This window comes from Ixodes scapularis, unplaced genomic scaffold (assembly GCF_016920785.2).
Source record: "Ixodes scapularis isolate PalLabHiFi unplaced genomic scaffold, ASM1692078v2 PGA_scaffold3__209_contigs__length_174095766, whole genome shotgun sequence".
NCBI classification, from domain to species: domain Eukaryota; kingdom Metazoa; phylum Arthropoda; class Arachnida; order Ixodida; family Ixodidae; genus Ixodes; species Ixodes scapularis.
Genome location: NW_024609868.1, coordinates 147,830,268 through 147,857,700, shown reverse-complemented (window position 1 = coordinate 147,857,700; position 27,433 = coordinate 147,830,268). Strand labels below are relative to the sequence as shown.

Sequence of the window (27,433 nt, the reverse complement as noted above, 5' to 3'; positions counted from 1 at the left end):
TCACTCATCACTTGCGCCTTTTGTTTTTTTGTTGTTTTTTTTTTTGGGGGGGGGGAGGAGGGGGGGGGTTGGGGGGGTGTTTTTACGTTGTAGTCATGTATTAACTCGCCCACTTGAACATCCTGTTACACCAATACAGTTTGCTGCTGAATTTAGAGGGGAAATAAACAAACGTGACCTAGTGTCGCGTGATCTGTATGCCAAGTGAAAAAATTGATGTCACGCGAACTATGCGTCAATTCGAACTCCCGGCTAAATTTAGCGGTATTCTATTTATTTTATTTATTTCAAGATACTTTAACCCCTCTTGGGGTCATTACAGGAGAGGGTAAAAAAAAGTATGGTAATAAACAACGGCAATAAAACAAGAACACCGCATACATTACAGGAGAGTAAAAATGTACAGAAATAAGCAGCAGCAGGAAAACTAGAAACACCGCATCAACAAGTATAATTTGATATCATATTACAAAGACAACATTATTAAACTAGCAAACGGCATGCACCACTCAATAGTAACAATGAACAAACTAGTTCCTGAAAGCGCTTTAAATTATTTAAAAACTCTGTAGGGGAACTTGAGTTCACAATTTCCTGCGGTAGAAGGTTCCGTTCATCTATTGTTTTAGGAAAGAGAGAACAGTGAAATACATTAACTCTACTTTGAAAAGGCTGGATCATTTTAGAATGGCTATTTCTGAGAATGCGAGTTATACGGGGTTTCAAATACGGGGTGTAGTCAATGTTGAAAAAAAACATGATACATCATAAAAATATACTTTAGTCTAGCATTCTTCCGCCGCTCAGAAAGAGCTTTAACATTTTACTTGCCAATGTTCCAAAATTGGAACGTGTGGAACTCGATTTTTTGTTCTCTTTCGAAATATATACCTTTGTTTTTAATTTTTGTTCTCGCATACTCTTCAATGACTGTGGAAAACCCCGCAATTTTAGCTTCTACTATCTGTCATTTTAAAAACTTTGAATCAGTGTTTGTGAAATGACATATTTTGGGTTTTTTAACAGCCAATTGTGGGTCCCGTCATTTCGCAAGAAAAAATGGCGTTCAAATGAACAAAGCAAATATAAAATAAAGGGAATTCATATTGGCGATTATGTGATAAAGAAATAAATAACCAAAGCCTTTCCGTCTTTCACTTGCATTGAGGTTTTTGCAAACGTTCCATTTTTGGAACATTGGCATTTGACAGTAGCAAAATTCAACGTAAACTGGAGCCTGCACTTCGGCATAGTTTTTAGTCTTGTTGGTAGAGCCCCCTGTGCGGCGGTCGGCATAAACTTGAATGGCAGCTTTCCTTGCCGTTCTTTTGAGATTGTTCAGCACGAAGCACGAGTAAGCCGCGGCGTCCACGTGCAGTACGTGGCAATATCACAACTTGTCAATGTAAGTAGGGAACAACCTTATGGCTTCCTTTTTTTGTGGTGGCACACTTCTTTACCATGGAATGATCTCCTCTTAGGACATGACTCAACTCTTCCTTACTTTGGAGGCTGCAGTTCAGCTTTTGTTCAGCCTTTCCGATGAAGAACGCGAATATGCATCTATATGCCAGTTGCCACCTGACGAAGATGGCAACATTACTGACGAAGAGCACGTGAACGAATATGACGTCTCTAAGGTTGTTCCCGCTGACGTTTGTGGCCACGTCAAAGTCATGCACTGCAGCGATGATGACGTTGATTCTCCGGAGTGCACCAGTCTCGAGCCACAGCGGAAGAGACGCGCGAGGAAAACCCGTGAGAGAACGGTGGTGGGTACCTCAGCGTTTTCGGGAAAACGGCACAAAGCTTCTACCAAGGCGGGGAACAAGACCCCAAAGCCTTCTAATAGAGCGGAATAAAGTCAACATTGTACGTTCCAGAAAACACTTGCCAACCAGCGCCCTCGGCCGTTGGTAGAGGAGTTTCCTGAGCTTGCAAACATGAGCCCCTTTTTGCTGTTCAGCAAAATTATTTCTCCCGAATACCTTGGGTTGCTCGCTGAAATGACTACAAGGTATGGACTCCAGAAAGGAACCGAGTTGGGCGTCACAGCAGCGGATATTGGGCAGTTTTTTTGGTTTCTTACTTCTCAGTGGTCATCACCCCGTTCCCTCCGAAGACTCTTACTGGAGTACGGCTGAAGACCTTTGCGTGCATTTAGTGGCGACAGTGATGCCCCGCAATAGGTTCAGGCAACTGAAAAGATTTTTTCACATTGTGGACCACACTCAGTTGAAAGCAGGCGAGAAGATGGCGTAAATTCGGCCACTTTACGACGATATTTCAAAATGTTTCCTCCAGTTTGGAGTGTTCCACGAAAGCCTCAGCATCGACGAATCCATGGTGCCCTATTATGGCCACCACTCGTGCGAAATGTTCATACGCGGGAAGGCCATTAGATTTGGCTATTAGATATGGATGATGTGCTCTCCATATGGGTGTCCCTATGCGATGGAGATATATTGCGGAAGAAAGGAGAAGAATGACAAGGCTCCCCTAGGGCTCGGGGTGGTTAGCAACATGGTATCTGTCCTGTCTAGTCCTGAGCAACATGAGGACTATTTCGACAACTTTTTCACCTCTTACGGTCTCCTGACGAAACTGGCTGACGAAGCAATAAGAGCGACGGGGACTGTACGAGAAACAAGAATGGGAAGTTGTCCGCTGAGGAGCCAGAAAGACATCGCACAAGAGGAGAGAGGAGCTTTCGACTACAAGCGTGACGGTGCGGTATACGCATGCAGATGGCGCGACAACGCAGTGGTCACAGTTGCCTCTAACCATCTCAGCCATGAGCCTGTTTGTACTGCAAAGCGCTTTTCACGACGGTTCAAGAAAAGGGTAGACATTGCGCCACCATATCTGATAAAAAAAAATATAATGAATGAGTACATGAGCTGGGACGCCGAAGTACAATGCATAGCTGGCAAAATTTCAAAAGTTGTGGGCATTATTTATAAATCCCGTCATATATTACCCCTTTCGGTCTTAATCCTTATTTATAACTCCCTCTTTTACTCTTGCTATAATTACTGCTTCCTTGCTTGGGGTAGCACAACGGCTACAAATATGCATCACTTGCACGTTCTCCAGAAGAGAATAATTCTATGTGCAATGCGGAGTTCAACGCTCACACATTACAACTTTTCAAAAACCTTCATATAGTTCCAATTACAGAGCATTATAATTATAAACTTCTCCTAACATATCAAACGTCTGTAAGGCAAAATCAACTTGTTTTTCTCTCAATCGCCAATATGAAGCGGAGAGTGCCTGCATATGCAGGCCGTTGTGTTGACGCATGGTCAACGCCTCGTTCAAAAACAGGCTACGGCCTCCAGATGTTGCAGCACTCGTTGCCTAATGTTATAAATAGTACACATAGACTGGGCACGGACTTGATGGGTTTGAGCAGAAAGGATATTCGTTCATTGTTTCTCTAGTGTTATTTGTGCCTATTCTTGATGGGACCTCCGACCTGCAAAAAATGTTCGTAAAGTACGTCAGATTTTTCTTGTTTTTGTTTTTTGTTTAATGTTGTGTGTTTTGATCCTATGTAAATCTTGTTCTACGGGTCACTAGTATGTAAAATAGTTTTCTCTCGTTGCTGGTGGGGAGGAGAAACTCTGCCAAGCGACAACAGTCTGCTTTTTTTTTCCCTCCCCCTCTCCCTTGGAGAAAAACAATAAAGTTGAAGTTGAAGTTAAGGGTGGGGATATTATGGACCGCCTCCTTGGTAGCTACCGCCCAAGGCTTAGAAGCAAAAATTGGTGGTGGAATCTTTTCAGCAATAGTCTCAACATGACTGTAGTTGCAGGATGGATCCTTCACTGCGAACTTCACAAGGGCACAGATGCCGCCATGACGCACCTAGCTTTCACGCGGGACGTCGCCATGTCCCTGCTCCACCTGAAGCAGAAACTCGCCCTGCGACCTGGACTTCGGGTTTATTCCAGCATCTCGGAAATGAATACTGACGGTCACTACATTTTCTGCGCTACACAAGAAAGGTGCGCGGAGTGAAAAAAAAAAAAAAAAAAACACTACCAACAAATGCCATTAGTGCGAAAAGCGGCTGCACAAGAATTGTTTTGCAGCTTACCGCGGCTTGTGATTGTGAAGCGCTTACTGCCAGGTAACACATACATTGAATAAACATATTTTTCAAGCATTCTTTTTTTATCTTTATAGTTTTCGAAGCCCTTGCAAGCAGCTAAAAGATCTCTTCAGATAACAGAGGCAATTCCCATTTTACACTCAATAAATGATGTTTCAGACGACACTTGCATTTTCCAAGTAGCACAACACGCCGGGTTGGGGATGGGGCGGTATTGGCCTGCCGGGATAGCGATACCGGCCAGTACCGGAAACGCCCCAAGGGGCGACATCGGCCGGGCCCAATGCCGGAATCCGGCCGGTACCGGGACCTTATTGGGAAACCGGGATGCCGGGAATACGGGATGTTCCCAGCGAGCTCCCGACACATATCCCCGGCATGGAACTGGTGGTACGGTAGGAAACCATCAGTGTGCCACGTGATTCCGGGTCAGAGCCAGTCCAATTGCGGATTAGTCCCAGCGTAAAAACAGATCAGTGCCAGCGTAATTGCGGGTCAGTGCCTGCGAAATTGCGGATCAGCACCAGCGTATGCGTCATTCAGTGTATCCAGCATAGAACCAGCAGAATGCTAGCTGTGTCAGGCTTTAAAGCCCAGGAATGACATCCTACTGCATTTTTGAACAGCCAACTTCTCAGTAGATCAAATTGACTTAAACGTGGAAATGCTAAATTTCTCAGTCCAAACCATTTTATTGGTTTTCATATCTTTATAGGTGCTGACCGTTTTTAACATGTTTTTCGGACTTGAACTGAAAAAAGCCGGTTTAGTATTTGTGCAATTTTAAGAAACAATTCTGTGTGAACAATTGACTTTCTCCATGTATACAGTATACTCATGGCAATTACTGTATACTCGTTGAGACGACATGTCCCATTCATCTGTCGCCCAGATGCATATTGTGAGTAGTACAAGAAGGGAACATACAAAATGTTTTTTACCGTGACATTCTTTATTGTGACTCGTGCATCCATAGCAGCTAGCTCCTCAGCCAGAGTGTCCCTCATCGTCAAAGGCGGTTGGAACCACCAGTGGAGTGTCCGTCTTTTTAACTCTATTGCCCTTGCCCGCCTCCCTGGCCGTCAGCCACTTCTGCACCGCGTCCACGCTGCACGAGTGCGACTTTGTATGGCACCTGTAAAGAGAATTGTCAGATCACACAGATTAGTTGAGAAATAGGGGAAGCCAATATCTTGCATATTAGCTACACACAAGGTGCTGTTCAAACACTGCAGTTTGCGAGCGTTTCCTTTGTGTAAATATGGGTCCCTCACCAGCCTGCAATTCAAAGGTGACAGAAAGAGAGCACCACAGAGGTGGAGATTGTGGGTTTGGCTACCACGCTAAGGTGCAGATTCTATGGAGGCATATGGCTATTTCACGCAACATCCTATTAATCTGAAATGGGGGGTGAGACGGGGTGGGGTGCAGAGATGAGTGGCTAAAAAAAGAGCAAAACTTCCCCAACTGACACTCTACGGACCAAGGCCTCTAAATGGTCGTCATTAGATTTTCAACCTGGAAACTAACAGGTTAACAAAACAAGACCAACAAAAACCTTTTTTCACAGTTCCTTTAAAACGCTGCTTTTCAGTATGAAGGTTCCGAGAATGCTAACACAGGAGATATTCATAATAGAAAATGCAAGTCAAATTAAAAAAAAAAAAAAAAGCGACAGGAACTGACGACTTAAATTTTGCATTTTGCAAGACTTAATGGGAAACTGAAGCTGTTCTGTATTTGAGGAAGAACACCAAAATCGTCTTGATATGGCCTCCAGGATCACGAATATCGAGTTTATTTTTTCAATCCGGTGCATGGAGAAGCAGAAATTAATTTCTAAAGTACAGCTGAAGCCCCTCCTTCCCGGGGCGTGACGTCATGCTGAAAGTTTTCGGAAAATTGAATTTGTAAAAAGGTCAGAAATAAATTTGTAAAATTTATTTCTGACCTTTTTCTTGAATTTGGAAAAAGGTCAGAAATAGATGCCACAACTGGCGTCAGTGTGGAAAAATACAACTGGGAAGCTTGCAATTGCACGCGCCACCCACACGAGCGACACGTGCTTGGCGCCCCAAAGATCCTAGTACGACGTCACGGCTGCTCTGAGGTTTTTCGTGTTTTCTCGCGTCTAGTTACACCTTCGGGGAAAACGAAAGCGATATTCGGATTCACAGGACAAAAATACGCCAGAAGTCACCTATAACTCGTTGTTTTGTCCAGAAGTGTTTCAGTTTCCCTTTAATTGTCAACATATTTCAAAGATTGTGCTTGTCTATTGAGCTCCAATAGAGATACCATCAATTTAATAGCTAGTAAAAAATATGCATTACCGATGACCACCTTACACATCATGGCGTCCTTCAACCTTGACTTTCCTTGGTAGCCCAGAAGGGCCGGAGAACTGCTCCTGGACTTGCTTTGAGAACAGGCGTCCCACCATCTCTCGCACCACCTTCTGCAGGTTCTTGTTGTCTCCTAGAGACACGACGAGCTGCCCCTCCTAGAAAGACAAAATGCGTTCTCAATATGTCAATAAAGTTATTTATATGCATAACATGTCTCAAGTAAGAGAATGTGAATGCCCAGGTAAATGCAGCAAGCCACACTATACATGCATCAAAATTTTACCATATTTACTAGAGAGAGAATAAAAAATATTAGAATATATGGCAACTCTACTTGTCTTAGACGAAACCAGAAAGATTAAAATATTTCCCTCCATACTCTCCTAAATCTCAATAGTCAGTCAAATTCGTTGCAACGTTCAAATTGTGCAAACGTTTTGATGGATCCTCTTTGCCCATCAGCATCCACTCAGTAATTTTAATAATGTATGTGGTTCTCAGAACAGTGCATTCAAGACCCTGCGCATCTTGACTTTGTTGAAGCTTAGTCTAGCTGCCGGTTAGTCACCCTGCAAATTTATCACCTATTTTACGACTTTACGAAGACTGGAATTGAAAAAGGCATAAAAAGGCAGGAATTGACCAAAACCGTCATCATAGTTGCAAAAAATGGCAACAGCAGCACAGTATGAGTAGTTACCTTTCCATATTTTTGTTTAGTGCTGACTCAGTGGTGGCCCTGTAGGCCAATGAACAAACTTACTCAGCTCAAGCTCGCCTCGTGTAATAATCGCTTGTGCGACTACCGTATGCTATGCCTGGAGACACAGCTACGCATGCACTCACACCCCCTGAATAAAGTGGCGGATGCAATGAGAGTTACTCTTTCACCTTGGAAAATTTGATTTCCTCTCATAGGGTGACCTTCGGTTAGGACTGGTTAAAATCATTTTGAAAATGCACTACTAATGTAAAGTAAAGATGGAATTAAGATTTATCTGGCAACCCCTTACAAATTTGTTTGGGCATACGCATGTGGTGGGCACGCTCAAAAGTGATTTTAGACCAGGCTAAAAGTTATTTTCAAGCATGTACCTTTACTTCTGTAGCAGATGCCGAAAGCGCAAATGAATTTATCGCCCTAAATATTTAGATCTCTTGACTATAGCCTCAAGTGAGAACAGGAACAAAACCAAAAGAAGCCCATAATATACTACAGCATCTCGATCCTTCTGTCAAGCAAGCATTAAACACAAAAAGCACGCAGGCAGGTTTGTGCGTGCTCCACACACATACTCACGGCGAGAGTTGTTGCAGGTGCGGAATTTAACTTCTAAGGATAAAACGGGCAGAAGTGTCGTAGCAAATCAGCATGATTTATGATTATTTGCAGGCCGACATATTGTAAGCACCCAAAGGCAAATGTGTTGGGCGATTTTACTTCCCCCGTTGTGAAATGTTTTACTTAAAAATATTTCAAGAAGCGGCAGTTGAAAAAGACTTAAAATGCCGTTCAATGAGGATGCACATGAAGGCCTCTTGTCTACACGACCTTCGGGTGGAAAGAACTGTTCAAAAATGTAAAGATGCACAAATATTTAATTTTTGGTGGCCACCGTCCATCATTTCTCCCTTCAGTAGCCTCTATGAAACGCAGTTTAACAATTGCAAAAACTTTACGCAGGCTACTAAAGCTGACTTGCAAAACGTGCAACTGGCGTTGCGTCACCTTGACACAATTCTATCGCAGGGTTCAGTTTAAGGGTACCCCTTACAATAAATAGCCTTCCGATGTGCATTGGCTGTGCATGCACTCTGCTGTTATAAATAACAGAAGGCCCGTAATGAAGGGACGGCAACTTACTCATTTTTAATTTGCCACTGACTGTGTTTAAAACATAGTTTGGGTGGGCATCCATTTGAAATATTACGGTAAAAGGCTTCAGTCCACATTCCAACCCCATTTGCATAAATCTTCAGATAACCCAAGTTAAACCACAAAGTAAGAATCGCAGCCTTATGCCCGTCAATATTGTGAAAAAGAGGACACATAAATACCGGCAGTGTCCTGTTGGTGAAGTTCTTCAGCTGCGCTTCTGCAGCACTAAGCTGTTCCATGTTGCGGAGAGGCATCAGGAACAGCTCGGGTGGTTCAGGCCTGGCCAGTTCCTGGGGCGTCACCTGTTCCCCAGGCCTCGCCTGCTCTCCCTGGTGCTTGAAAGACACCACGTGCCCGAGCACCTGCCCAACAGACTTGCAGTTCCCTGTTCTGCTGCTGTAGGTGCCCATTCTGGATGTGCAGGTCTATCACGGCCTAAGCAGCTGAGCGTCGAAGGCTGCAAGATAACCAAGGCATAAGAAAGCATTATCCATTTTGCTGATCAACATTATGCACTGATGATGCGAAGAAACTTTTTCAGAAACTTGGGTTTCGGGAAGTTTCAGAAGAACGCTTGAACCTTCAGGTGTTTCGGATGGTTTGGGTAGCTTTGGAACGGTTGCCAGACACAGTGAGTGTTTCAAATTTTTGTAAAAATTTAAGAGACATTATAATTTGTATGCAATATTCATAAATGTAATAAAAAAATGTGTTAATCAAATAAACTTTCTGAAAAGGAGACACGGCCCCAATTTTCAGAACGTCACAGTTTTGGCTTGTATGGTCAAAGTGAATGCTCCCACAAAGTTTTATGATGTTTTTTGACAATCAAAGGAAATAAAAATACTGATGCGTCGGCGATGCACGCGAGACGCGCTGCGCTTGGCTGCGATAAGCACCAGTTTAAAAATCTGATATATAGGTCCGTGCCTATTAGGCCTAGCTTGGTGCCTGTACCCTTGTTGGAACTGCCATTTTCTGGGCTTTCAGGACGGCCTTTTTTTCAACTATCAACCGTCTAAGAATGGGAGAGAATCCCGTTAAGAACACTTGCCCTGGTATAGAAAACAAAATTGGCTGCAAGCGGCTGCTCTGTGGTCACATGATACCTCGCGCCTAGGCATATGACGCTTTAGAATGAATTGGCACTTCCAAGTAAAGCACAGGTCATCAATTGCACCCCTTGTTAAATAGCAGAAGTTCCCAAAGCAACTTTGTTTTCTATCGTTTCACTTGCAGCATACAGTGTGTAACAGATGATCCACCTTTCTTCGGTTCTGGTAGCAGACGACGCAGCGGCGTCTTGTTTCCCGCAGCAAATGACACTCTAGGGCAGACAAACCCTCCCTCTTTACTCACGTTAGCAGGCGACGTGTCTGTTAAAGAAAGGTCAGCTCCCTCAGTACAAGCCTGCCGAGATCTCAATCTCACAAAACACCAAAATCGGGCCATTGGTACAACATTTCAAGGTACAAACAGAAGCTGCACAGCACGGCGCCGAAGCGAACTTGCTGCACCTAAAAACAACACTCTAAGCTGTCCGTCGAACCTCTCCAGAGTAGGACAGCACCACGGCCGTTCTTGGCAGCATGCAATGCTTTCCCACAGCATTACGAGAAAGTTTTGTGACCAGTAGCGTATTGAAGAACTCGGTCACTACTGTAATTGTGCATGTGTCACTAAGAAGATTATGGAGCTAACTAAATTGAGCAACTGCCGCAAGCTAATCTGGTCAAGCATGCTAACAGAGGGCAGATGAAAAACGTGTGCTAGCACATTATCAGGACTTTAGATGAAAAGGAACAGTACAAAATAATACTTACTGTATTTCTGCAAACTTGATGCTCTGAACGAAGGCCAGTCAGAGTCTGCTGCTTGGCCCGGTCGCACACGAGACAAGATGTCCGCCCCAGGCATTTTGCTTGGCCACCTGCCGTTGTTTCATACTCAAGTCGAACCACGACAGAGGGACGGACGCCACCGTTATTTCGTCATTCTCTTCGATGAATTGTACTCCTCCTCACTAGAATAAAAGGCGTGGTCAGACATGATGTTCATTCAAGTAACTTCACACTGTCAGGTCTTCGCAACCTTTAGCATATATTATAATAACTCCATGGCTATATCCCCATGCACGGCCACATTGAAACACGACGGCGTCGCATTCCGGTATACGCCAAGTAATAAAAGTAGCAGTAAAAGAGAAAAACGGTGCTCATTTCGCGTAAAGGTCTGTTTACACCATGCTTTGTAGCTTTTTACTTGCAACGGTTTCGTGATACCGCGGTTTCGTGCAATTAGCTTATTTACATCCAGTTTTTCAAGCAATGGCAATGGCGTTTAGACTATACTCCATTCATTTTTAAGCTGAGACTAGAAGCTCCGCCTTCAACGCAAGCTTTCTGCCCTTGCTAAAACAAGTGCGATCACGCAGGCACGCGCAACCAAAGCACTGCAGAAGCCAGCGAGCTCGCACTGAAGGCGGAGATTCTAGTCTCAGCTTAGGGGCGAACGGAGTATACATTCCTTGCATATGACGACATGCTAGGTAAGGACGGAGCCCTGTGCCACGCCGGTGGTGGACTTCACAACGCGCGGTTGTGCTTACCAAGGCGTAGGATGCCGCTAACTGCCTGTACATACCGTAGAATACCGTGCATCCGCCCATTCCACATTAAGCGCCCATTACCAAATTTGTGAGATCTGAGAAAATACGCACAGTACATTTATATGTAAAATTGACGACCGGACAAGCACCTATCCCCCATTTTTTTGCGATTATTTCCAAAGTTTGAGTGCGCGCTTGCCCGGTATTTAACGGTACACCGTATTTTCATAAAAGGAACCTAGTTTTGTTTGATGTGAACTCGGAAAAAAGAGTCGAGCTTATGATGATGACGGTTAGCCAGTACGTGCGGAATTTTTCAGCATTGGTGCGATTGCGCTACGAGCAGAAAGTTTCGATATATCGCTGTTATAATAAAAAAAAAAAAAAAAACAATGCAAATTTACCGTCATAATCTAAAACCTGATGCAAGGATAAATAAAATAACGGACAAGCGTCTCGCGGACGGCACAACCCGATGCCCCGCCAGCAGCGTCTCGGCGAGCTAGCATGCCTCCACCAACACGGCGCGGTCGCCCCCGGAGACCGCCTTGATCACCGGACACCGCGCGGTGCCAGCCACCAGTGCTAAATCCCCCCCCCCCCCCCCCCCCCAACACACACACTCACTCACGGATTAAGCGCGACGATGGGATGACGAGCGAGCGGGACGGTGAGACGACGCTCCTGACGCCCGACTCTTACTTCTATATTCTCCCCCACTTTTCTCCCCTCACCCCACCCCAAGTCAGTGACAAATGCGCCTAGCGCGCGTACACGATTGACTCTATTTCCCCCCCCCCCCCCCCCCCCCCTTAATTTCACTTCAACGCTTACAACACACGGAGGCCGCCGCCGAACGATCGCCGTCTCGCGACATTCGTCCATACTCGGCCGGGAGTACCGAAGGTGCGCTCGAAGCGTGGAAACAGCGCGATGCAACGAAAGGCAAAGGGCATCTACACTACGAACGGGCAGAAGCCGATGCAAAAACGTGCGCGAACGTAAACAGAAAAGTGCCGCCGCTCGCCACTACGAAATAATACGCGGTCGCATCCCTTTCCTGCTGCTCGTACTTTCTCTTACTTGACGGCTACTCCGTCTTGCGGGACATCACGACGAAACGATCGTCGGGATACGGCGAAAGGCCGTCAACACCGTCGAGTCAACCACCAGCAAGCGTTGTTGAGCGGAAGTTGGTTCACTAGGCCTACATACGACGAAACCGACAGAACACGAACATCAAAATCAAAGCGCAGGCGGTAACTTCGAGCGACTTCTGCCCCGCATAGATTTAGATGCAGCGCTTTCACTCGCCACCACGGTCACATACAATTTTTCAACCCTGGAGCCACCGTACCTGAACCATGCCGCGAACCACGCCAACGTCCCGCTCGCCATTTGTGTTTGCTCACCTTGTCCGGCTTTGGATTGGATGCTGGATCGGCTTTCTAGCAAAGTCTATCAACAGCTGGCTCGATGCTGGATGAGGTCTGTTCTAGTCTCAACACGAAGTCGGAAATATATAAATGTGCTACTGTGCTACTCTATAAAAAGAAACAAAAAAAACAACAAAAAAAAAAAACGGGGGCACAAAGAAGTACACGACGCTTCGACGAAGTGCCCTCTGGGAAGTAGTTGGCCACTCAGTTTCGGTTTCGATTGAGCAGCTTCCTTTCATGCTATCACGCCGTGACCGAATGCGCCGCTTGAGTTTTCGATGATCTGACTTTTCACGAACGTACAATACATTCATTCTCGAACGATACAAAACGAAACGAGAAAAGAGTCAAAGTACAGGCTAGCTGGTGGAAGTTTTCGTTTTGTTAACCATTTCGTCGTTTACCCTGAGACCTGTCTGTTTTTTTCTGTTACTTCTGCTCTTCAAAAAAAAAAAAAAAAAAAAAAAACCAGTCTCAGGTTAAACGACGAAATGGTTGACAAAACGAAAACTGGGGCAATTTCCTTGCACACAAATTACTATGGTGTCTTCCTCGTGTCATCATATATCGCCCACTCAAATTTTACGCTGATAGGAGATTAGGTCTTCGCAAACGCTGAGGTCGGCTAGCTACGACGGAGGCTCTAACAAGCGTCTCCTACTCTTCGCTAAGCCTTTTTGGACGAGCTTTTACTGACGCCCAAGATTTGTGTCTAAACGGTGTGTCTGAAATTATCTCGGCATACTCAGTCAGGAAGAAAGCAAACACATAAATATTACGGCCATTACCAACCGTCAAATGCGCTTTGAATAATTTCGTTCCTTTGGCACACCGCATAGAGGTTCACGCCCGTCCGACGCACTTCCGGCGAACGGTGCGACGTTCTTCACACAATTGCTCGACTTTTGCTTTCTTAAAACGGTTTGTGTGGGGGAATGTGCCTATATGATTGCAGAAAAAATTTATGTGCATACGCGATGTTGAATATTAGCGGAATGCAAGCGGGTGAGGACTTAGCTTCGTGCAGTCAGTACAGATAAGAGATAAGATGTGTGTTCAAATTGAGCTTTTCAATGGTGCCTCCAAGTTTTACCTCACGTACTCAGACGTATTAAGAAAAACAGTAGTTGCAAAAAATATTATTTCGTCTATGGACGCATAAAACAAACAAACTTCCTGACCAGCTGTAAAGGTGCGAGCTCGATGTATGCAAACTTATTGGTCGTTACAGCTTGTTGACTCGTGCACAAGCAAGATACCTGAGCTACGCAGCGTCGAGATTCCCAGCACTGGCTCGTTCACATATATCTCGAAACGCAAAGAGAAAGGCTCGATAGAGTATAAAAATACAACAAGCATGTGTGAAGGCAAGCTATACGTCTCGGGCTTGTGCTATAGATTCGAGGTCTGGCCATTTAGGTTAGTTTAGAGACCAAAAATGATGCTCTCGAGACCAAAAAACGTGAGATCACGGCCGTTAATAGTCCAGGCTGCCGATCGAAACCGAAACCATACCACTCTCCTCCCTGGCCAACTAGTTCCCGAAGAGCAACGCGCGCCGTGTTGCACGCAGGGGTTTATGGAAGTAGTGACCCTTTCTGGTTGAATATAGGGTGCACGTGATGTTTCGATTACGACCATGCAGAATGATGTAAAAAACGAATGTGCCGAACAAACTGTGTCTTCCTCGGACAGACCGCTCGGACCCGGAGTAGTTCTCCGCGCAGCCTTTTTCGGGGGAGTACGATCTATAGTCACTCGCAACATTTCAGTTTCGTTATCAACGTTGCCGCGGGGGAATGAAGGAGTTTCGCTGTTTTTTTTGTTTCGATTGCTGGGTGGGCTCTCTTGCTGTGCTTGCTTTCGCTCCTCTTGTCATGACCGACTGGCCCGAGCATACTGCGGCGCTGACATCGTCTAATAAAACGCAGTAGCAGCGAAATCAGCGACAGCGACGAAGATACCAGCTTAGCTCCAGCTCGAGTGACGACGAGGCAGCCGTTCTCGGCGAAGTCTTTGCCGACTCATTCGCCTTGCCAGCGAAGAGGCCCAAGATATGGCGTTACGTCGAAGACGTTGTGCACACCTATTCGGATGAAGAGCTAGGTATGTCGTTTGCTAGAAGACAATACGACAAATTCCCCTCAGATTTAACTCGCCTGCGGAGATGACGGTCGCTCTACGGCATGCGTGTTTGGTATTGCTTAACAGCCCCTTTGCAAAACGTACAGCGCCACGACGGCAGGACATTTTATCAAAGCATGAAGTTCCGATCAGAACTTCATGCTTTCAGCAAAATAGCAATGGGAACCGAAACTGTTAAAAAGCGAGGGCAGACGCTATGAAAGCGGTGGCAGCGCGTGCAACTGGGTGGATCGCTTACTGAGGCCGACCGCTGAACGACCGCTTGCGCGGAGCGCTCGGCATCTGCCTGGGCAAAGGGCTGGATCGCGCATCCCCGCTTGGTCGCTGCAGCTGCAGCACGAGAGTGAAGCCACCGATCGGCGATTTTGCATGTTGAAAAATCGCGTTTTTGGAGCGTTTCGGAGGCTGGCGGCAACATGCTGAAGACACGTTTTCTACTCGTTCGTAGTCAATCGTCGAAGAAGCTCTTTAAAACCCTGTGTAAGCCCTGAGACTTGCCGTTGAGAACATGTGGAAATTTCTACGGAAGTGCAGTGCCGCAGTAAAAATGCCCAACTCATCGAAAGCAAGTTTCGCCGCCACGATGCAACGCGCAGGTCACGAGTGACCCGCGCGTTGCATCATTAGACTTTTTCCATAATGCAACGTGCGGGACCCTTGTGACGTCACATGTGACGTCAATTGTGATGTAATTATAGGAAACGTCCCATAATGCAATGCGCGGGTCACGAATGAGACTGCACATTGCATTATACGACGTTTCCCATAACTCAACGCGTGGTTACGCCGACGGCGACGTTGGCGTCGCCGACCCGCGCGTTGCATCATGAGACGCTTCCCATAATGCAATGCGCTGGTCACAAATGAGACGGCGCGTTGCATTATGGGACGTTTCCCATAACGCAACGCGCGGTTACGCCGACGGCGATGTTGGCGTCGCCGTCGCCGACCGCGCGTTGCATCATGGGACGCTTCCCATAATGCAACGCGCACACGCCGTCATTATGGGAAAGGCCCCATAATGCAATGCGCGGGTCATGAGTGAGACCCGCGCGTTGCATTATGGGACGTTTCCCATAATGCAACGCGTGGTTACGCCGACGGCGACTGCGACGGCGATGCCGCTCAAGCCGGAAACGGGCGTCTAAGAGCTGCTCTCTAAAAAATTAATAGATGTAAACCAAATTGAATTTTCATTCCACAGCCATGTTTGATCCCGTCTTTTTTAACAAAACTGAAATAAGCCTTTGTTAACTGGTTCAAGGATGATGCGGCGTTAATACTAGGCCAAGGATAATATTAGGTGTCACCTTTTAGCATATTGAAGACATGTCCAACCTAACGGTCATTTGTAACCATCATATAGTTTCTATATCAGCGAAAAAGCCATGTCGGTTACATATCAAAACTTGCATGGCTCGAATGGCCTGTGAAAGCAGCGAGAAAACGATGTCGGTCAGTCATCGAAAACTCCGTGGCTGAACTGGCCGGTGATTACAGAGAGAAAACGATGTCGGCCAGTCAGCGGAGACTCCACGGCTAGACTGGCCGCTGACTACAGCAAGAAAACGATGTCGGCCAGTCACCGGAAACTCTATGGCTAGAGTGGCCAGTGACTACAGCAAGAAAACGATATCGGCCAGTCACCGGAAACTCCATGGCTAGGCTGGCCGGTGACTACAGCAAGAAAACGATGTCGGCCAGTCACCGGAAACTCCATGGCTAGACTGGCCAGCGACTACAGCAAGAAAACGATATCGGCCAGTCACCGGAAACTCCACGGCTAGACTGGCCGGTGACTACAGCAAGAAAACGATGTCGGCCGGCATCGGGAACTTTCCGGCTGGCGCTGGCCAGTTTAGACAACGAGTCCCCGATATCGGCCGGGATCGGTTTCTTACCGGCGTCCCTGGCCGGGATCCGCCGTACAGCTACCGGTACTGGCCGACGTAATCCCAGTATCGGCCGACATGGTGTGCTACCTGGGATACTGGAAATGCCTATGTTCCAAAAATGGAACATGCAAAAAAACATGCCTAGTGATTGTTAATTTTGCTTTTTTTTCATATGTAATTCAGAAGCCATATGTGAATTATCAACAGCCATCTTAGTGTTTCGAACATTGCGTCACAGTGCGGCGTTTAAAAGGTTAAGGTCAAGCTGTTTTAACATTCCAGTGACAGAGTCGGTTCGTCTATATCTGGAGAGTATATAGCGAGCTGAAAGTCTTTGTAAGTTCTCTGATTTCTGAAAGTGACTTTTCTGATGGGGGTCCCATATTACATTTGCGTACTCTAATACTGGTCGTATGACTGTTTCGTAGACCATCAGCTTGGCACTCATAGTCGCATATCTAAAATTCCTTTTCAAGTATCCTAATGTACGCTTAGCAGAACAGCAGATGTTGTTGACGTGGCTCCCCCATTTTAAGTTATTTTCAATTGTTGCACCCAAATATTTATAGCTATTCACTTCTCTTAAAGGAGTCCCGTTAACTGTGTATACATAATGTAGAATATTTTTCTTATTTGATATCCTTTGGAGTACAGTTTTGTCAATATTAATCACCATCCCCAATTCTTGGCACCATGACCCAATTTTCTGTAGAGCGCTGTCCAGATTAGTTTGATCCTCGCTAATTTTGATATCTGTGTACAGAAGACAGTCATCGGCAAATAATCGTACCGTAATAGAATCATCAATGGCTTGCGCAATGTCATTAATATATATTAAAAATAAAACCGGACCCAAAACGGAACCCTGTGGGGCTCCCGATGATACTGGTAAAACGCTAGATGCCGTGCTATTTATTTCAACAAATTGTCTTCTTTCCTTGAGGTATGCACTTATCCAATTAACCAATTCCGAGCTGACTCCAATTAATTTAAGTTTTTTTGTCAAGTGTTTATGCGGGACTCGATCAAAACCCTTCGCCATATCTGGAAATATTGCGTCAGTTTTATCCCCCCGGCATCAATAGATTTGCAAAAGTCGTAAATGCATTCACTTAATTGGGTAACCGTTGAAAGTTTTCGTCTACAGCCGTGTTGGTTTTTATAGAGAAGGTTGTTGTTTTCTAAGTGGTGGTATAATGACTTTGAGACAATGTGTCCTATTATTTTACAGCTGGTACTCGTCAGAGATATTGGCCTATACTTGGTTGGGGATAATTTGTTGCCAGCTTTAAAAATAGGCACGACTTTAAAGCACCGCCAGTTGGAGGGAACGGAACTTTGCGATAACTAAACTTTAAAGATAAGCGTTAGATATTTTGAAACCCACTCAGGGCGTACCCTTTTAAGAATGCGTTTGGAATGTTATCGGGTCCCCTAGACTTATGCACTTTAAGTTCCAACAAAAGAAAAAAAATGCCTTCTTCTGAAATAGAAATATCTGTCATTATAGGTCCGTTGTATCAAACACCGCCTCTCACATCGTGACCAGGAAATTTAGGCACGTTACTTGAGAACACGGGCCGAAAGAAAGTGTTGAATACATTGGCCATAACCTCTGGATTATTAACGACCTCACCGTCAACTTCAAGATTTGATTTATTTATTTCAAACACTGCAAATCCCCGAAGGGAGTATTGCAGACACATGCCACAGGCACAAGATATGGGTTTTTTTTTAAGGGAGAGAGATAGCGCCAAAATTGCTTGGGAGATAACGCCGAAATTGCTTGGGGTCCATTGATATATACTTAATATATACTTCATGAAATTTTGCATAGTGACAGTGAAATATTATTGCTTTGATGCACGTAGGCGACCCTTTAATTTATCAGATAAACACGCAATTGCTTGCTTATTAGCTAACTTCTTTTTACGCTTTCCCTTTATCTGCCTTTTTAGATGCAAAATTTCCCTGGTGATTCATGGGTTTTGCTTCTTTTTAATTAGCCTTAGGGGAATATAACATTTAATGCAATAGTTAACAATTCGTGTAAAGTCCTCCCACATTTTATCTACCGGCCTAGGGCGCTCGAACTCATACAAAGCCATCTCAAGGTAGTCTAAAATGTCAACGTCACTTGCCATCTCAAAGTCCCTTTCAAACTTTCCAGTACGTTCTCTTGATGCTCTATTTGAATTCAAATGACAAGTTACGCTAACTAAATCATGATCAGATAGTCCTTCGTACACTGAGACGTCATAATGTGATAGGTCGCTACTCAAAAATACCAAATCCAGACTTGTGTCAGCAGATCTGCCGTGCCTGGTACTCTGATGGACAACTTGTGTGAAATCAAAATTAAAAGCGAGGTCGAGAATAATTTCAGAATGTTTGATATCGCTAGTACCTGGTGCAAGTTTTTCCCAACAGATGCCCGGCAGGTTGAAGTCGCCTGCTATTACAACATGTGATTTATGTTTAATATTAACTTCCACGTAATCATACAACTTTTCCATGAATGATATAGGTGCACCTGGTGGACGATATACAGCACCGACAATGATCAGGTTACTGGGCCATTTAATTTGACAAAACAGACTTTCGTGGTCTGGAATTTGATTAAGCAGAGGGCTACAATCAACATGAGACTTGACTAGGATCGCCACGCCACCGTTACGTGACCCTCGGTCTCTTCGGTGTACCTTATAATTCAATGGAGAAATCTCATTATCATCAATATCACCATGTAGCCAAGTCTCGGTGATGACAACAACATCAGGGCTATATGATAACAAAACATGTTCTAGTGTGTCAACTTTATTTACTAAACTACGAGCGTTCAAGTTTATCAACAAGAAGTCACGATTGGCAGATCGACTAGCTAGCTGTCATGCAGGTCGTTTGTCTCGCGTTCTTAAAACCTGGGAGCGACAGTTGTTTTCAGCATCCCAATGCATCATCGATTTGTATCTTATCATTGAGTAGCCTGTAGCTGTTTTGCAACGTACGTTGCAAAACAGCTGACTTGAAGTAGGAGCACGCCGTAAATCAAGACGTTTCCCAACGGGCAGCTGGAACCGATTCGTTTGAGTCGGGGCTGTCGTCTTTCACGTTCTGCGCGCTGCGGTTCGCGTAGCGATGTGCTCTTGCAAAATAATAAAGTTCGATGAAAAAGAAATGCGTCTCTAGACACGCTCAATGTCCGAAGAAGTTGCGGCAAGCACACAGAGAATGTTCAGTAAGGTCCACGTTAGTCATGGGGGGAAATCGATGCTCATTACCTAGATAGCTCATTTTCATTTCCAACGTATACTTCATGCTTTTTCAACGGAAACAGTACATTGGGCGCAATGGCTAAAGGCGGGGCATGGTTTATGCTGCTTTTCTTTTAGAATTAATGGTTCTTTTTAATAGTGTACGGACGGACAAAGAAATTTGTGGCCAATCGGTGATTGATGCAAAACAAAATCGAAGCTTTTGAATATCTCATTTCAAAGATAACTTCCCACGAGCGGTTCAAGGTTTGTACTGGACTTATCAGTAGAGGCAGAACCTCAATTAAAACCTGAACGGCAATCTGATTGATTTATGAAAGCAAAGAGGCCATCAAAGAAAACAGGTGAGACGGCAGCTGTGCTCACCTCATCGTATGTTTGTTTCGTTCCCTTTTCTATGATTGCGAAAACAACATATGCCCTGTTAAGATGACATTCCGGTTAACTTGTCCCTTTTAAGACGACATTCCGAAAACTAACGCGAAAAATACACGCAACGATCTAGTACACCCATACTTTCTCAAAAAATAAACAAAAGACACACACGGGCGTCCAAGGCACGTGCCACTTTCAAAGCCGGCACTAACTTACCTCGGTATAGGTTAATCCGAAAGAAACTTCCCTCAGTTGACAACTGCTTACCTGACCACGCCGTTGCCGATTGCCTTCGGTGGACGTCCGTGCTCGATCTGAAAGCAAGACTGTCCGTATCACATCTCCGCTGCGCACGCCGATTGTTTTCCTCGAAGCGTTGTCAAGGGTTTCGCAATCCAAGCCAAGGTCGCGATTAGGTCCGCTGGAACGCGTATCCGATATTGGAGTGTCTACTGAGTCTCCATTTTGTCCCTTCCATTTGTACCTGGTGACGCGGGGAATGCTAGGCAGCTAGGACCCCTCTATAGGCCTGTAGCTTTCAAGTTTGGAGATCGCCTCTTATGAGAAAAATGGAATATTCATCGGGTCGCATTTCGGTTGCCCGTCATTACTTTTCATGTTGCTCCCGGACGCTAAGCTGGAATAATTTTATTGGTGGGTATAAAAAAGTGTGAAAGAAAATAAGAGGAACGCGAGCTATAATAAAAGCATACCTATCGATTTGATAGGACAGCGAAAGCTGAAGCTGCATTTTGTTGTGTTCTTCTTTTAACATTTTTTGTTTGTGCGTTTGAGGTGCACAGTGTTCGCCCGTAGACAGACGCTGACGCACGATTCTAGAGGACATTCACTCGTGCATAACCGAACGCTGCAGTGCCCCTTTATGCTCGGTGCAGCCGTCCTCGCGCTTCCTGGCCGAGAGCAACAGGCCTATTGACAGCCCGCCACTGTCGAGAAAGTGCGCAGTCGCAGCTAAAATCAAGAACGAAGCGTGAACTAATTCGTGCCCATCGGCACGTGAAAATGACAAGAATTAAGCGCGGTTCAAACAGACTCGGAATACGGAATCCGGGGGCCGGAACCCATACTGACGTAATCACTTCCGGCCCCCGTTTACGGGAGCTGACGTCACGGTTTGATTTGAACGGCGCGCGGCACGGGCCCCCGTATACGGGAGCTGGCGTCACGGCGGCTCCCCAGGCAAGCAATCAACGGCTGTCGTCAAGCGGTGTCGTCGCCGCTTGTGCGGCCGCGCTCCGTCTAATCGGTACTGGCGCGTCGTTTCATGATAGCGTCGTGTCGGCAGGCTCTTGGCTACGAAGCTCAAATTGCCTCACTTATGAACCTTTGTGTAGTGAGGTACGTCGCATATCCAAGAACTATCAACTGGCGTCGGCTGACTACTTTCGCGGCTGCGTGTGAGCAGTACCTACGGAACGTGAAGAAAAAGAAGAAGCGAAAAGCCGTCCGCGAGCTCCTGAAGTCTCGAAAAACGCTCGTATGCCACCATCGTGAGACAGATGTACGAAGACCCGGACGGCCGGGACTTTTTCGAGTGCTTCCGAATGTCACGAGCCAGGTATGCTGCTTTTTATTTTGGATTATTTTCATGTTATATAGACCATTCCATTTAGCGCTCTCTGGGCGGCACCATTTTGTTCGACCGGAGCGCCCTCTCCACACATCCGGGAAGTTCAGCGGGTTCGGCGGGGTAAAACGAGAGAGAGGGCACGCCGCCGACTCCGCTAGCAGACGACAAACCGGGAGGTTGCCGTTCTCCATCTTTGGGCTGTATCGGCGGGCTCTACCGAACACCGAACTCTCGCTCGTGGCACCCGTTGTGAAGTGGTTCGCGTTCTTAGAATAGTTGTGGCTACTCCAAAATCAGCCTATAGCTCTCTGTTGTTCTATTTTGCTAAATGATAAACTAGCATATCTTTCTTCCGTTACTTAAATAGCAGTTGAGTCAGCCGGCAGTACTACCCTCAACTACTGCGTGTATTGCGGCAGGAGAGCACGTTTTTATTTATTATTTCAGACTTCCACTCATGGTCGCTAAAGGCCTACACCAGTACGAACTTTTGTATAGTAAAAAAGGTACAACAACCGGATTTTCTTTTCGCAAAAGAGACCGGCCAATCTGACACAGTTTCCCTATTTTTGTTTTTTATTTGCACGCAGGTAACAGTGCATTTGGACCCTGTGAGTCTTTTTATCTAGCATAGTATTACACGATAACTGGCATAGCAAAATCTGCGCATCTGCGCTTGAAAGTTCCAAAATGACGCGATTTTAAACAGAGTTTCCACGCCAGCCGGACGCTAGCTACAGCCCACTCGGCGGAGCGAACAGCTTGCGGGGGAGAGGGGGAGTGCATTTTTTTTTCTCTTTTACCCTCTCTGCTATGACCCTAATGGAACGGTCTATATCAAGTGGCGTTCCACGTGGGCCCGCGCGTCACTCACAGGAATACTCACGTGGAGCGTGCGCTCCCGCAGTGAAACCACGTTTATATAATTTTTAACGCGGCAGGATCACGAGAGCAGCTTTCGTAACAGTCACACGCTTGTCAGATTTTACTGCATCTGTGCTATCAAAAAATAGCAATGGCATGCACATGTGCACCTCATACGACACACTCTTTCTGTTCACTAAATCTGGTCACGGTGTTGTGCTCCTCCGAGTGCATGTATGACGGAAGCCCGTTGTGCATCCTTGTCCCTTGTGCTAGCTAGGATGCGTGCTTACAAGCTGCTTTTGAGTGAATTCTGCACGAAAGCTCGCGCTGCAAAACCGAGTGATCTTGGGTTCAATCCCCACCCCTGCCCGTTTGGATCTGGATGAGCATCGTACCAGCAGACGTTCGTGTTTGACTATTGCGTGACGGGTGTTAAAGACCCTAGGCTAGCGGTCATACAGTACTGCCTAAAAACTCTCATCTACAGTGCGTACCGGTGTCGTTGACCTTTTTAACCTTTTAAGTGCCGGATGTAACTCGCACGCACAATGGTTGCAGCCAGGCACGTAGCCAGGATTTTGTTTCGGGGGGGAGGGGGGGCGCCTATGGCATTTTGTGGGTCACAGAGTGCCTGAGGCTGGTAACACATTGTGTATAAAAAAAGAAAAATGAACAAATGAGTTGCTTCATATGCCCTCAAAGCTGGAAGCGGAGCACATTTGCTTATGAATAACATCCCACTGCCTTTCCGGTCTCTTTGCAGCCAGCAAGCCAACCACTGCCTCCCTCTACAAACGGCCTTTCTAGAGCCCACTCATATTTCCATTGAAGATGCCGTTTCATCGGGTTGCAGCCACCTCCCCTGTCTCCGAAACCATGTGAATAAATTATTAAAAGCAGTATCGAGTTCTTTTGTTTGTCCTGGTCCTTGTCGTCGCTACGATATCTGTCGTAGATCCAGGGGTACCGCTGAACTAGCTGAATTAATCTATAGGTTTTCTCGGGCACGTCAAACGCAGCGGCCACTTCAGCCCTCTTCGCGGCAGCGGCACTTTTCCTTGCAGCTTCAGCAGCTTTCCTCGCGTCGGAGACAGGCGGGAAGTTCATCGTCGCAGCCTTTCTTGCAAGCAAGCACGGAGCGTCTGAGGCATTTGCACCAGTGTTGCCGCACTGCCAATCGGCCTTTCCCGCGTCGAGCGGCGAAAATTCCCTTTTTTCCCCACAACACCATTTTATTGACAGAAGTCGTTTTTAAGATACGTATGACGCCAAGTATATTTAAATACAGCAACACCTCACATATGTTTTTGTTTTGTAGAAATTTGCATCGCAGAAATTATGAAAGGTAGAAAATGACATTCGGCAAACTGGTCTCCCTTCCCCTTCTCTTTCGCGCTCTACATTGGTTGAATGAAGCAGGGGTACTAAATGAAGGCAAGCTGGCCATTAACTAAACTAAAATAAAACCGCCTGTTCGTTTTCGTGATGTTGGAGGGACCCTATCCACTGTGCAATCTATGATCTATCGCACTGAGAGAGGACGTGTTGTAACGAACGACCTTCGCGGCCGGACCTGGACGCGGATCGCCACCCCTTTTGTAACATTCCCGAGGACGCGCCTTTCGCTGACAATCTCAAGCCGGGATTATTTTCCCCGCTGCCCTGGTACTGTCGACAAAAGAGCAAGACAAGCCGTCGTCGATACCGGCTCAAGTTGGGTGCTGAAACGGAAATGCGTTCTCTTTGAGGCGTCCAAGCAGGAACCAACGGCCACGGTAATCCCTGCTAAGCCGAAAGAAGGAGATAAGCCGTGAACGGGAACTTCCCGGATATCGGCGTCCAAGGTCTTCTCCGTCCCGACTAGGGAGGGGGACGGTATCCTCCGGGCGTTCGTGCTCTCTTAGAGCCAACAAAATGATTAACCGGTGTGTCCGTTTGGGCGTGCTCATAGGCGGTGCCCGGACGTTTGGGAATGAGCTTCTCGGTGTCACCTCGACCTAGATTCCAGGAGCAAGGCCAAATCTCAAGCGTCACTAAAGAAACGGCTGCCACTACAAGCCTGGAGGAACCGGAAGAGCACTTATCCTCTGTGTGTGCGTGTGCGTGCGAGTGGGCGGTGCCTGACCAGTTGGGGAACGGCGTCCTGGCCTAGGGACGTAGGGAAGGGGGACCCTATTCGCAACTCCAACGCCCTATAGGTGGCGGGTCGGTAGTTCCAAGATGGCGGAAGAGACGGGGATAGATTTTCCGGGATATCCCATGCGCCTGCTCGCTGACGCTGTTCAGCGCGCTAAAAATGATTTATTTGTCTACAAATGCAAAGCGGTTAGGGAGGGATCATATTACAGGTGACGGAGTTGCTGATGCACGTTAAGGAAACGAGCATGCTGTTATTTAAAAGTTGTGGAAGCCTCAAAGTGCGAAGCTTTGTGGTGAGCGAGCGCGTTTTAGGCACCGGCCACGTTAGTGTTTGTGGCAGAATATTTTCGAAGGTGATGAAGGTATGCTTGCGCTTTGCGTGGCCATTAGTGCACTAAAAAGAGAATTGCGAACGGTGACCGTCAAGCTTCGGAAGAGCAGCAATACACAGTATTGATGTCTTCGCGTCACAGCCTCTCAGATCGCTGCTTGCCGTCTCGGTTTTAGTGTATTGCAACACGTAATCAAACTGCCCTATGGTTATTGATAAAAAGTTTATTACCGCAGTCTACCATGCGGTGTAGCATTACAACCGCCAGCTAGCGCTGCGCCTTTGAAGCACAATTTTCAGTGCGCGCCAGAAGCGTCGCCGTGCTCATCACTCTTAAAAAAAAAATGTTTTAGTCCTTACACTTCTTGTCACATATACGACACTCCAAAACTTCAGTTCGCCGTGCAGCCCACTGAGGTCAAACTGACGGCCCCAACTTTTACAAGAAGCTTGATGACAAAGAATCCGGAAAAACAGAACAAAAAAAAAAAAAGACAAAAAAAAACACCGCGGTTTTGCAGTAGGGCCAAGAAAACCCCGATTACTTTCTTCTTTTTTTTTACAGTCATTTACAACTACTTAAGCTATTTTAATAAGTTGCACAACTCGCCTATCAAGCCGCTCGTGAAAGTTGGTAGCGCCGGTTGAACGTCAGTGCGCTGTACGCCCAACTGAAGTTTAGGGGTGTCGTACGCTATGCACAAACTGTCTATTAACATAATCGGCATGTTTAGGGGTTTTATTTATTGCTCTGTCAAAAAAAAAATATTTTAATATACCGTACATTTGTTGTACCGTGTTATTTGCAACATTGCGGTCCCCCTGGCCAAAACTGCGCGTTCTAAGCTCTCGTCACAAACGGCTGGCTAACACAGACGCGCTTAAAATGCTTGGAACATTTCTTTTTCTGCTTTGTAATTACCTGAAAGCAAGTACGGGTATTCTGTCTTTTAAAAGTGCTTGGAATAAATGGTCATATTCCTTGGAACGGCCTTAAACGCAAACCCATTCCCGATTTGTATTGCTCGACATACCGTTGCGCGACGAGTTTTCTCCTAATTATGGCAAAGAATAGACTTTCCGTAGACCGTACTATACAGTTCTTCATTATTAGCGGGAGCGTTTTCCGTCACGTTAAGCACAGATTGAGCTGGCGGCCCTGCACAAGACCAGAAATCCGCAGCGTATGCGATACACGAAAAGTCCCTAATGAAATTAGACCTCCCGGTCCTTGGTGCAAGGCTGTTGCAAGGCGGAGCACAAGAATTCCTTTTTTAAAGCGCTCACTTTTTAAGTTAAAACGGCTCCACGCATCAAGTCCTACATTCCCTGCCACCGTTTCCGCGCCGCCGCCGCCGCTGCCGTCCCCGCTCCTCTGGTTCTCCGTTCGTCCGCGGGAGGGCGAGCGGCGCGCTGGAGTTGCGAATAAAAAGAGCGGTTTTACGCTCCCTCTGCGTGTTCTCACGTTGTTCTCATGCCGAACGGCAGACTGTACATAGTATGTAAAGAAACAGTTTGAGAAGAGACACCCTGGCTCGCTACACACTCTGCCCGATGTCCTGGGCGACGCATGGCTCCAGCGGAGATCGACTACATGGACAAGCCCCGAGTCTTTACAGTGTGTGCGTAGCTAGCGGTGAGGAAAACGCGCGAACCGGCAGTACTCTACCGGCAGGCGGATAGCACGCACATGATGGTGTCAGTCGTGGTGAATGCGATCTCTTCAAAACAGCGAAATGTCTGAATAGCTTTGCCTTGTTCGGTGTAATAAGAAAATGACGAAATTTCTGTGATTTTGTTTTTATTAAACAACATTTCTCACGTTTTACATGTGTTTAAATTCTGTTTTTCCTTCTTCCCTAGCTGTCATACTTTTTCCTACAATATGGGAAATTTGCCACGACTCGGCAACACTGACTGGCACGTGGAACCACGTGAACGCCGGTGGCAAGGAGGGCGGAGGAGGGAAGTACGCCGCGCTGATTTGCCGCGGAAAACATACGGAAACCTATGTCACGACCCGGAAAGGAGAAAGTTGAAAATTTTCAACTCTTCACTCCGGATGCCGGAAGCCGTAATTACGGCACCGCCCGTACGGAGAGAGCGCTGACGTCACTACGGGTTCCGGCATCCGTATTTGTATTCCGGGTCTGTTTGAACCGCGCTTTACGCAGCTGGGGTGAATTTTAAGTGATTCATTGCAACTTAGGAGACACAATCGGGTGAACGCTGCGAAGAAGAGCGGAGTTTCGGATCCCCTTACGAGCGCAGCTAGCTTTGCGTTTAGGCCACAAGTCTCCGACGAAATATGATGGCTCACAGAACGTCTTACCTAGTTTTGTCGTAACTTAGAGCAAAGAGGTTGACGCTTGAACTAGAGATCCGAACATGTTTCGTGGAAACGTCAATGCAGCACATTTA

General features: G+C 46.3%; 2 protein-coding genes across 2 annotated transcripts in view; one reads left to right on the top strand and one right to left on the bottom strand.

Annotated features, from left to right (window-relative positions):
- Positions 1–20,334, bottom strand: part of LOC120850102 (cytochrome P450 3A18) — a 45,997-nt gene extending 25,663 nt beyond the window's left edge. Inside the window, exon 1 of the mRNA XM_040222465.3 lies at positions 20,301–20,334. The gene's annotated coding sequence lies outside the window, so the exon portion shown is untranslated. The remainder of the gene's footprint in view (positions 1–20,300) is intronic.
- Positions 2,524–4,026, top strand: LOC120850225. Its single transcript, XM_040222671.1, has 2 exons — positions 2,524–2,728; positions 3,821–4,026. Exons 1-2 carry the CDS (start codon positions 2,524–2,526, stop codon positions 4,024–4,026), a joined length of 411 nt encoding a protein of 136 aa, XP_040078605.1.
- Positions 20,335–27,433: the final 7,099 nt, after the last annotated feature.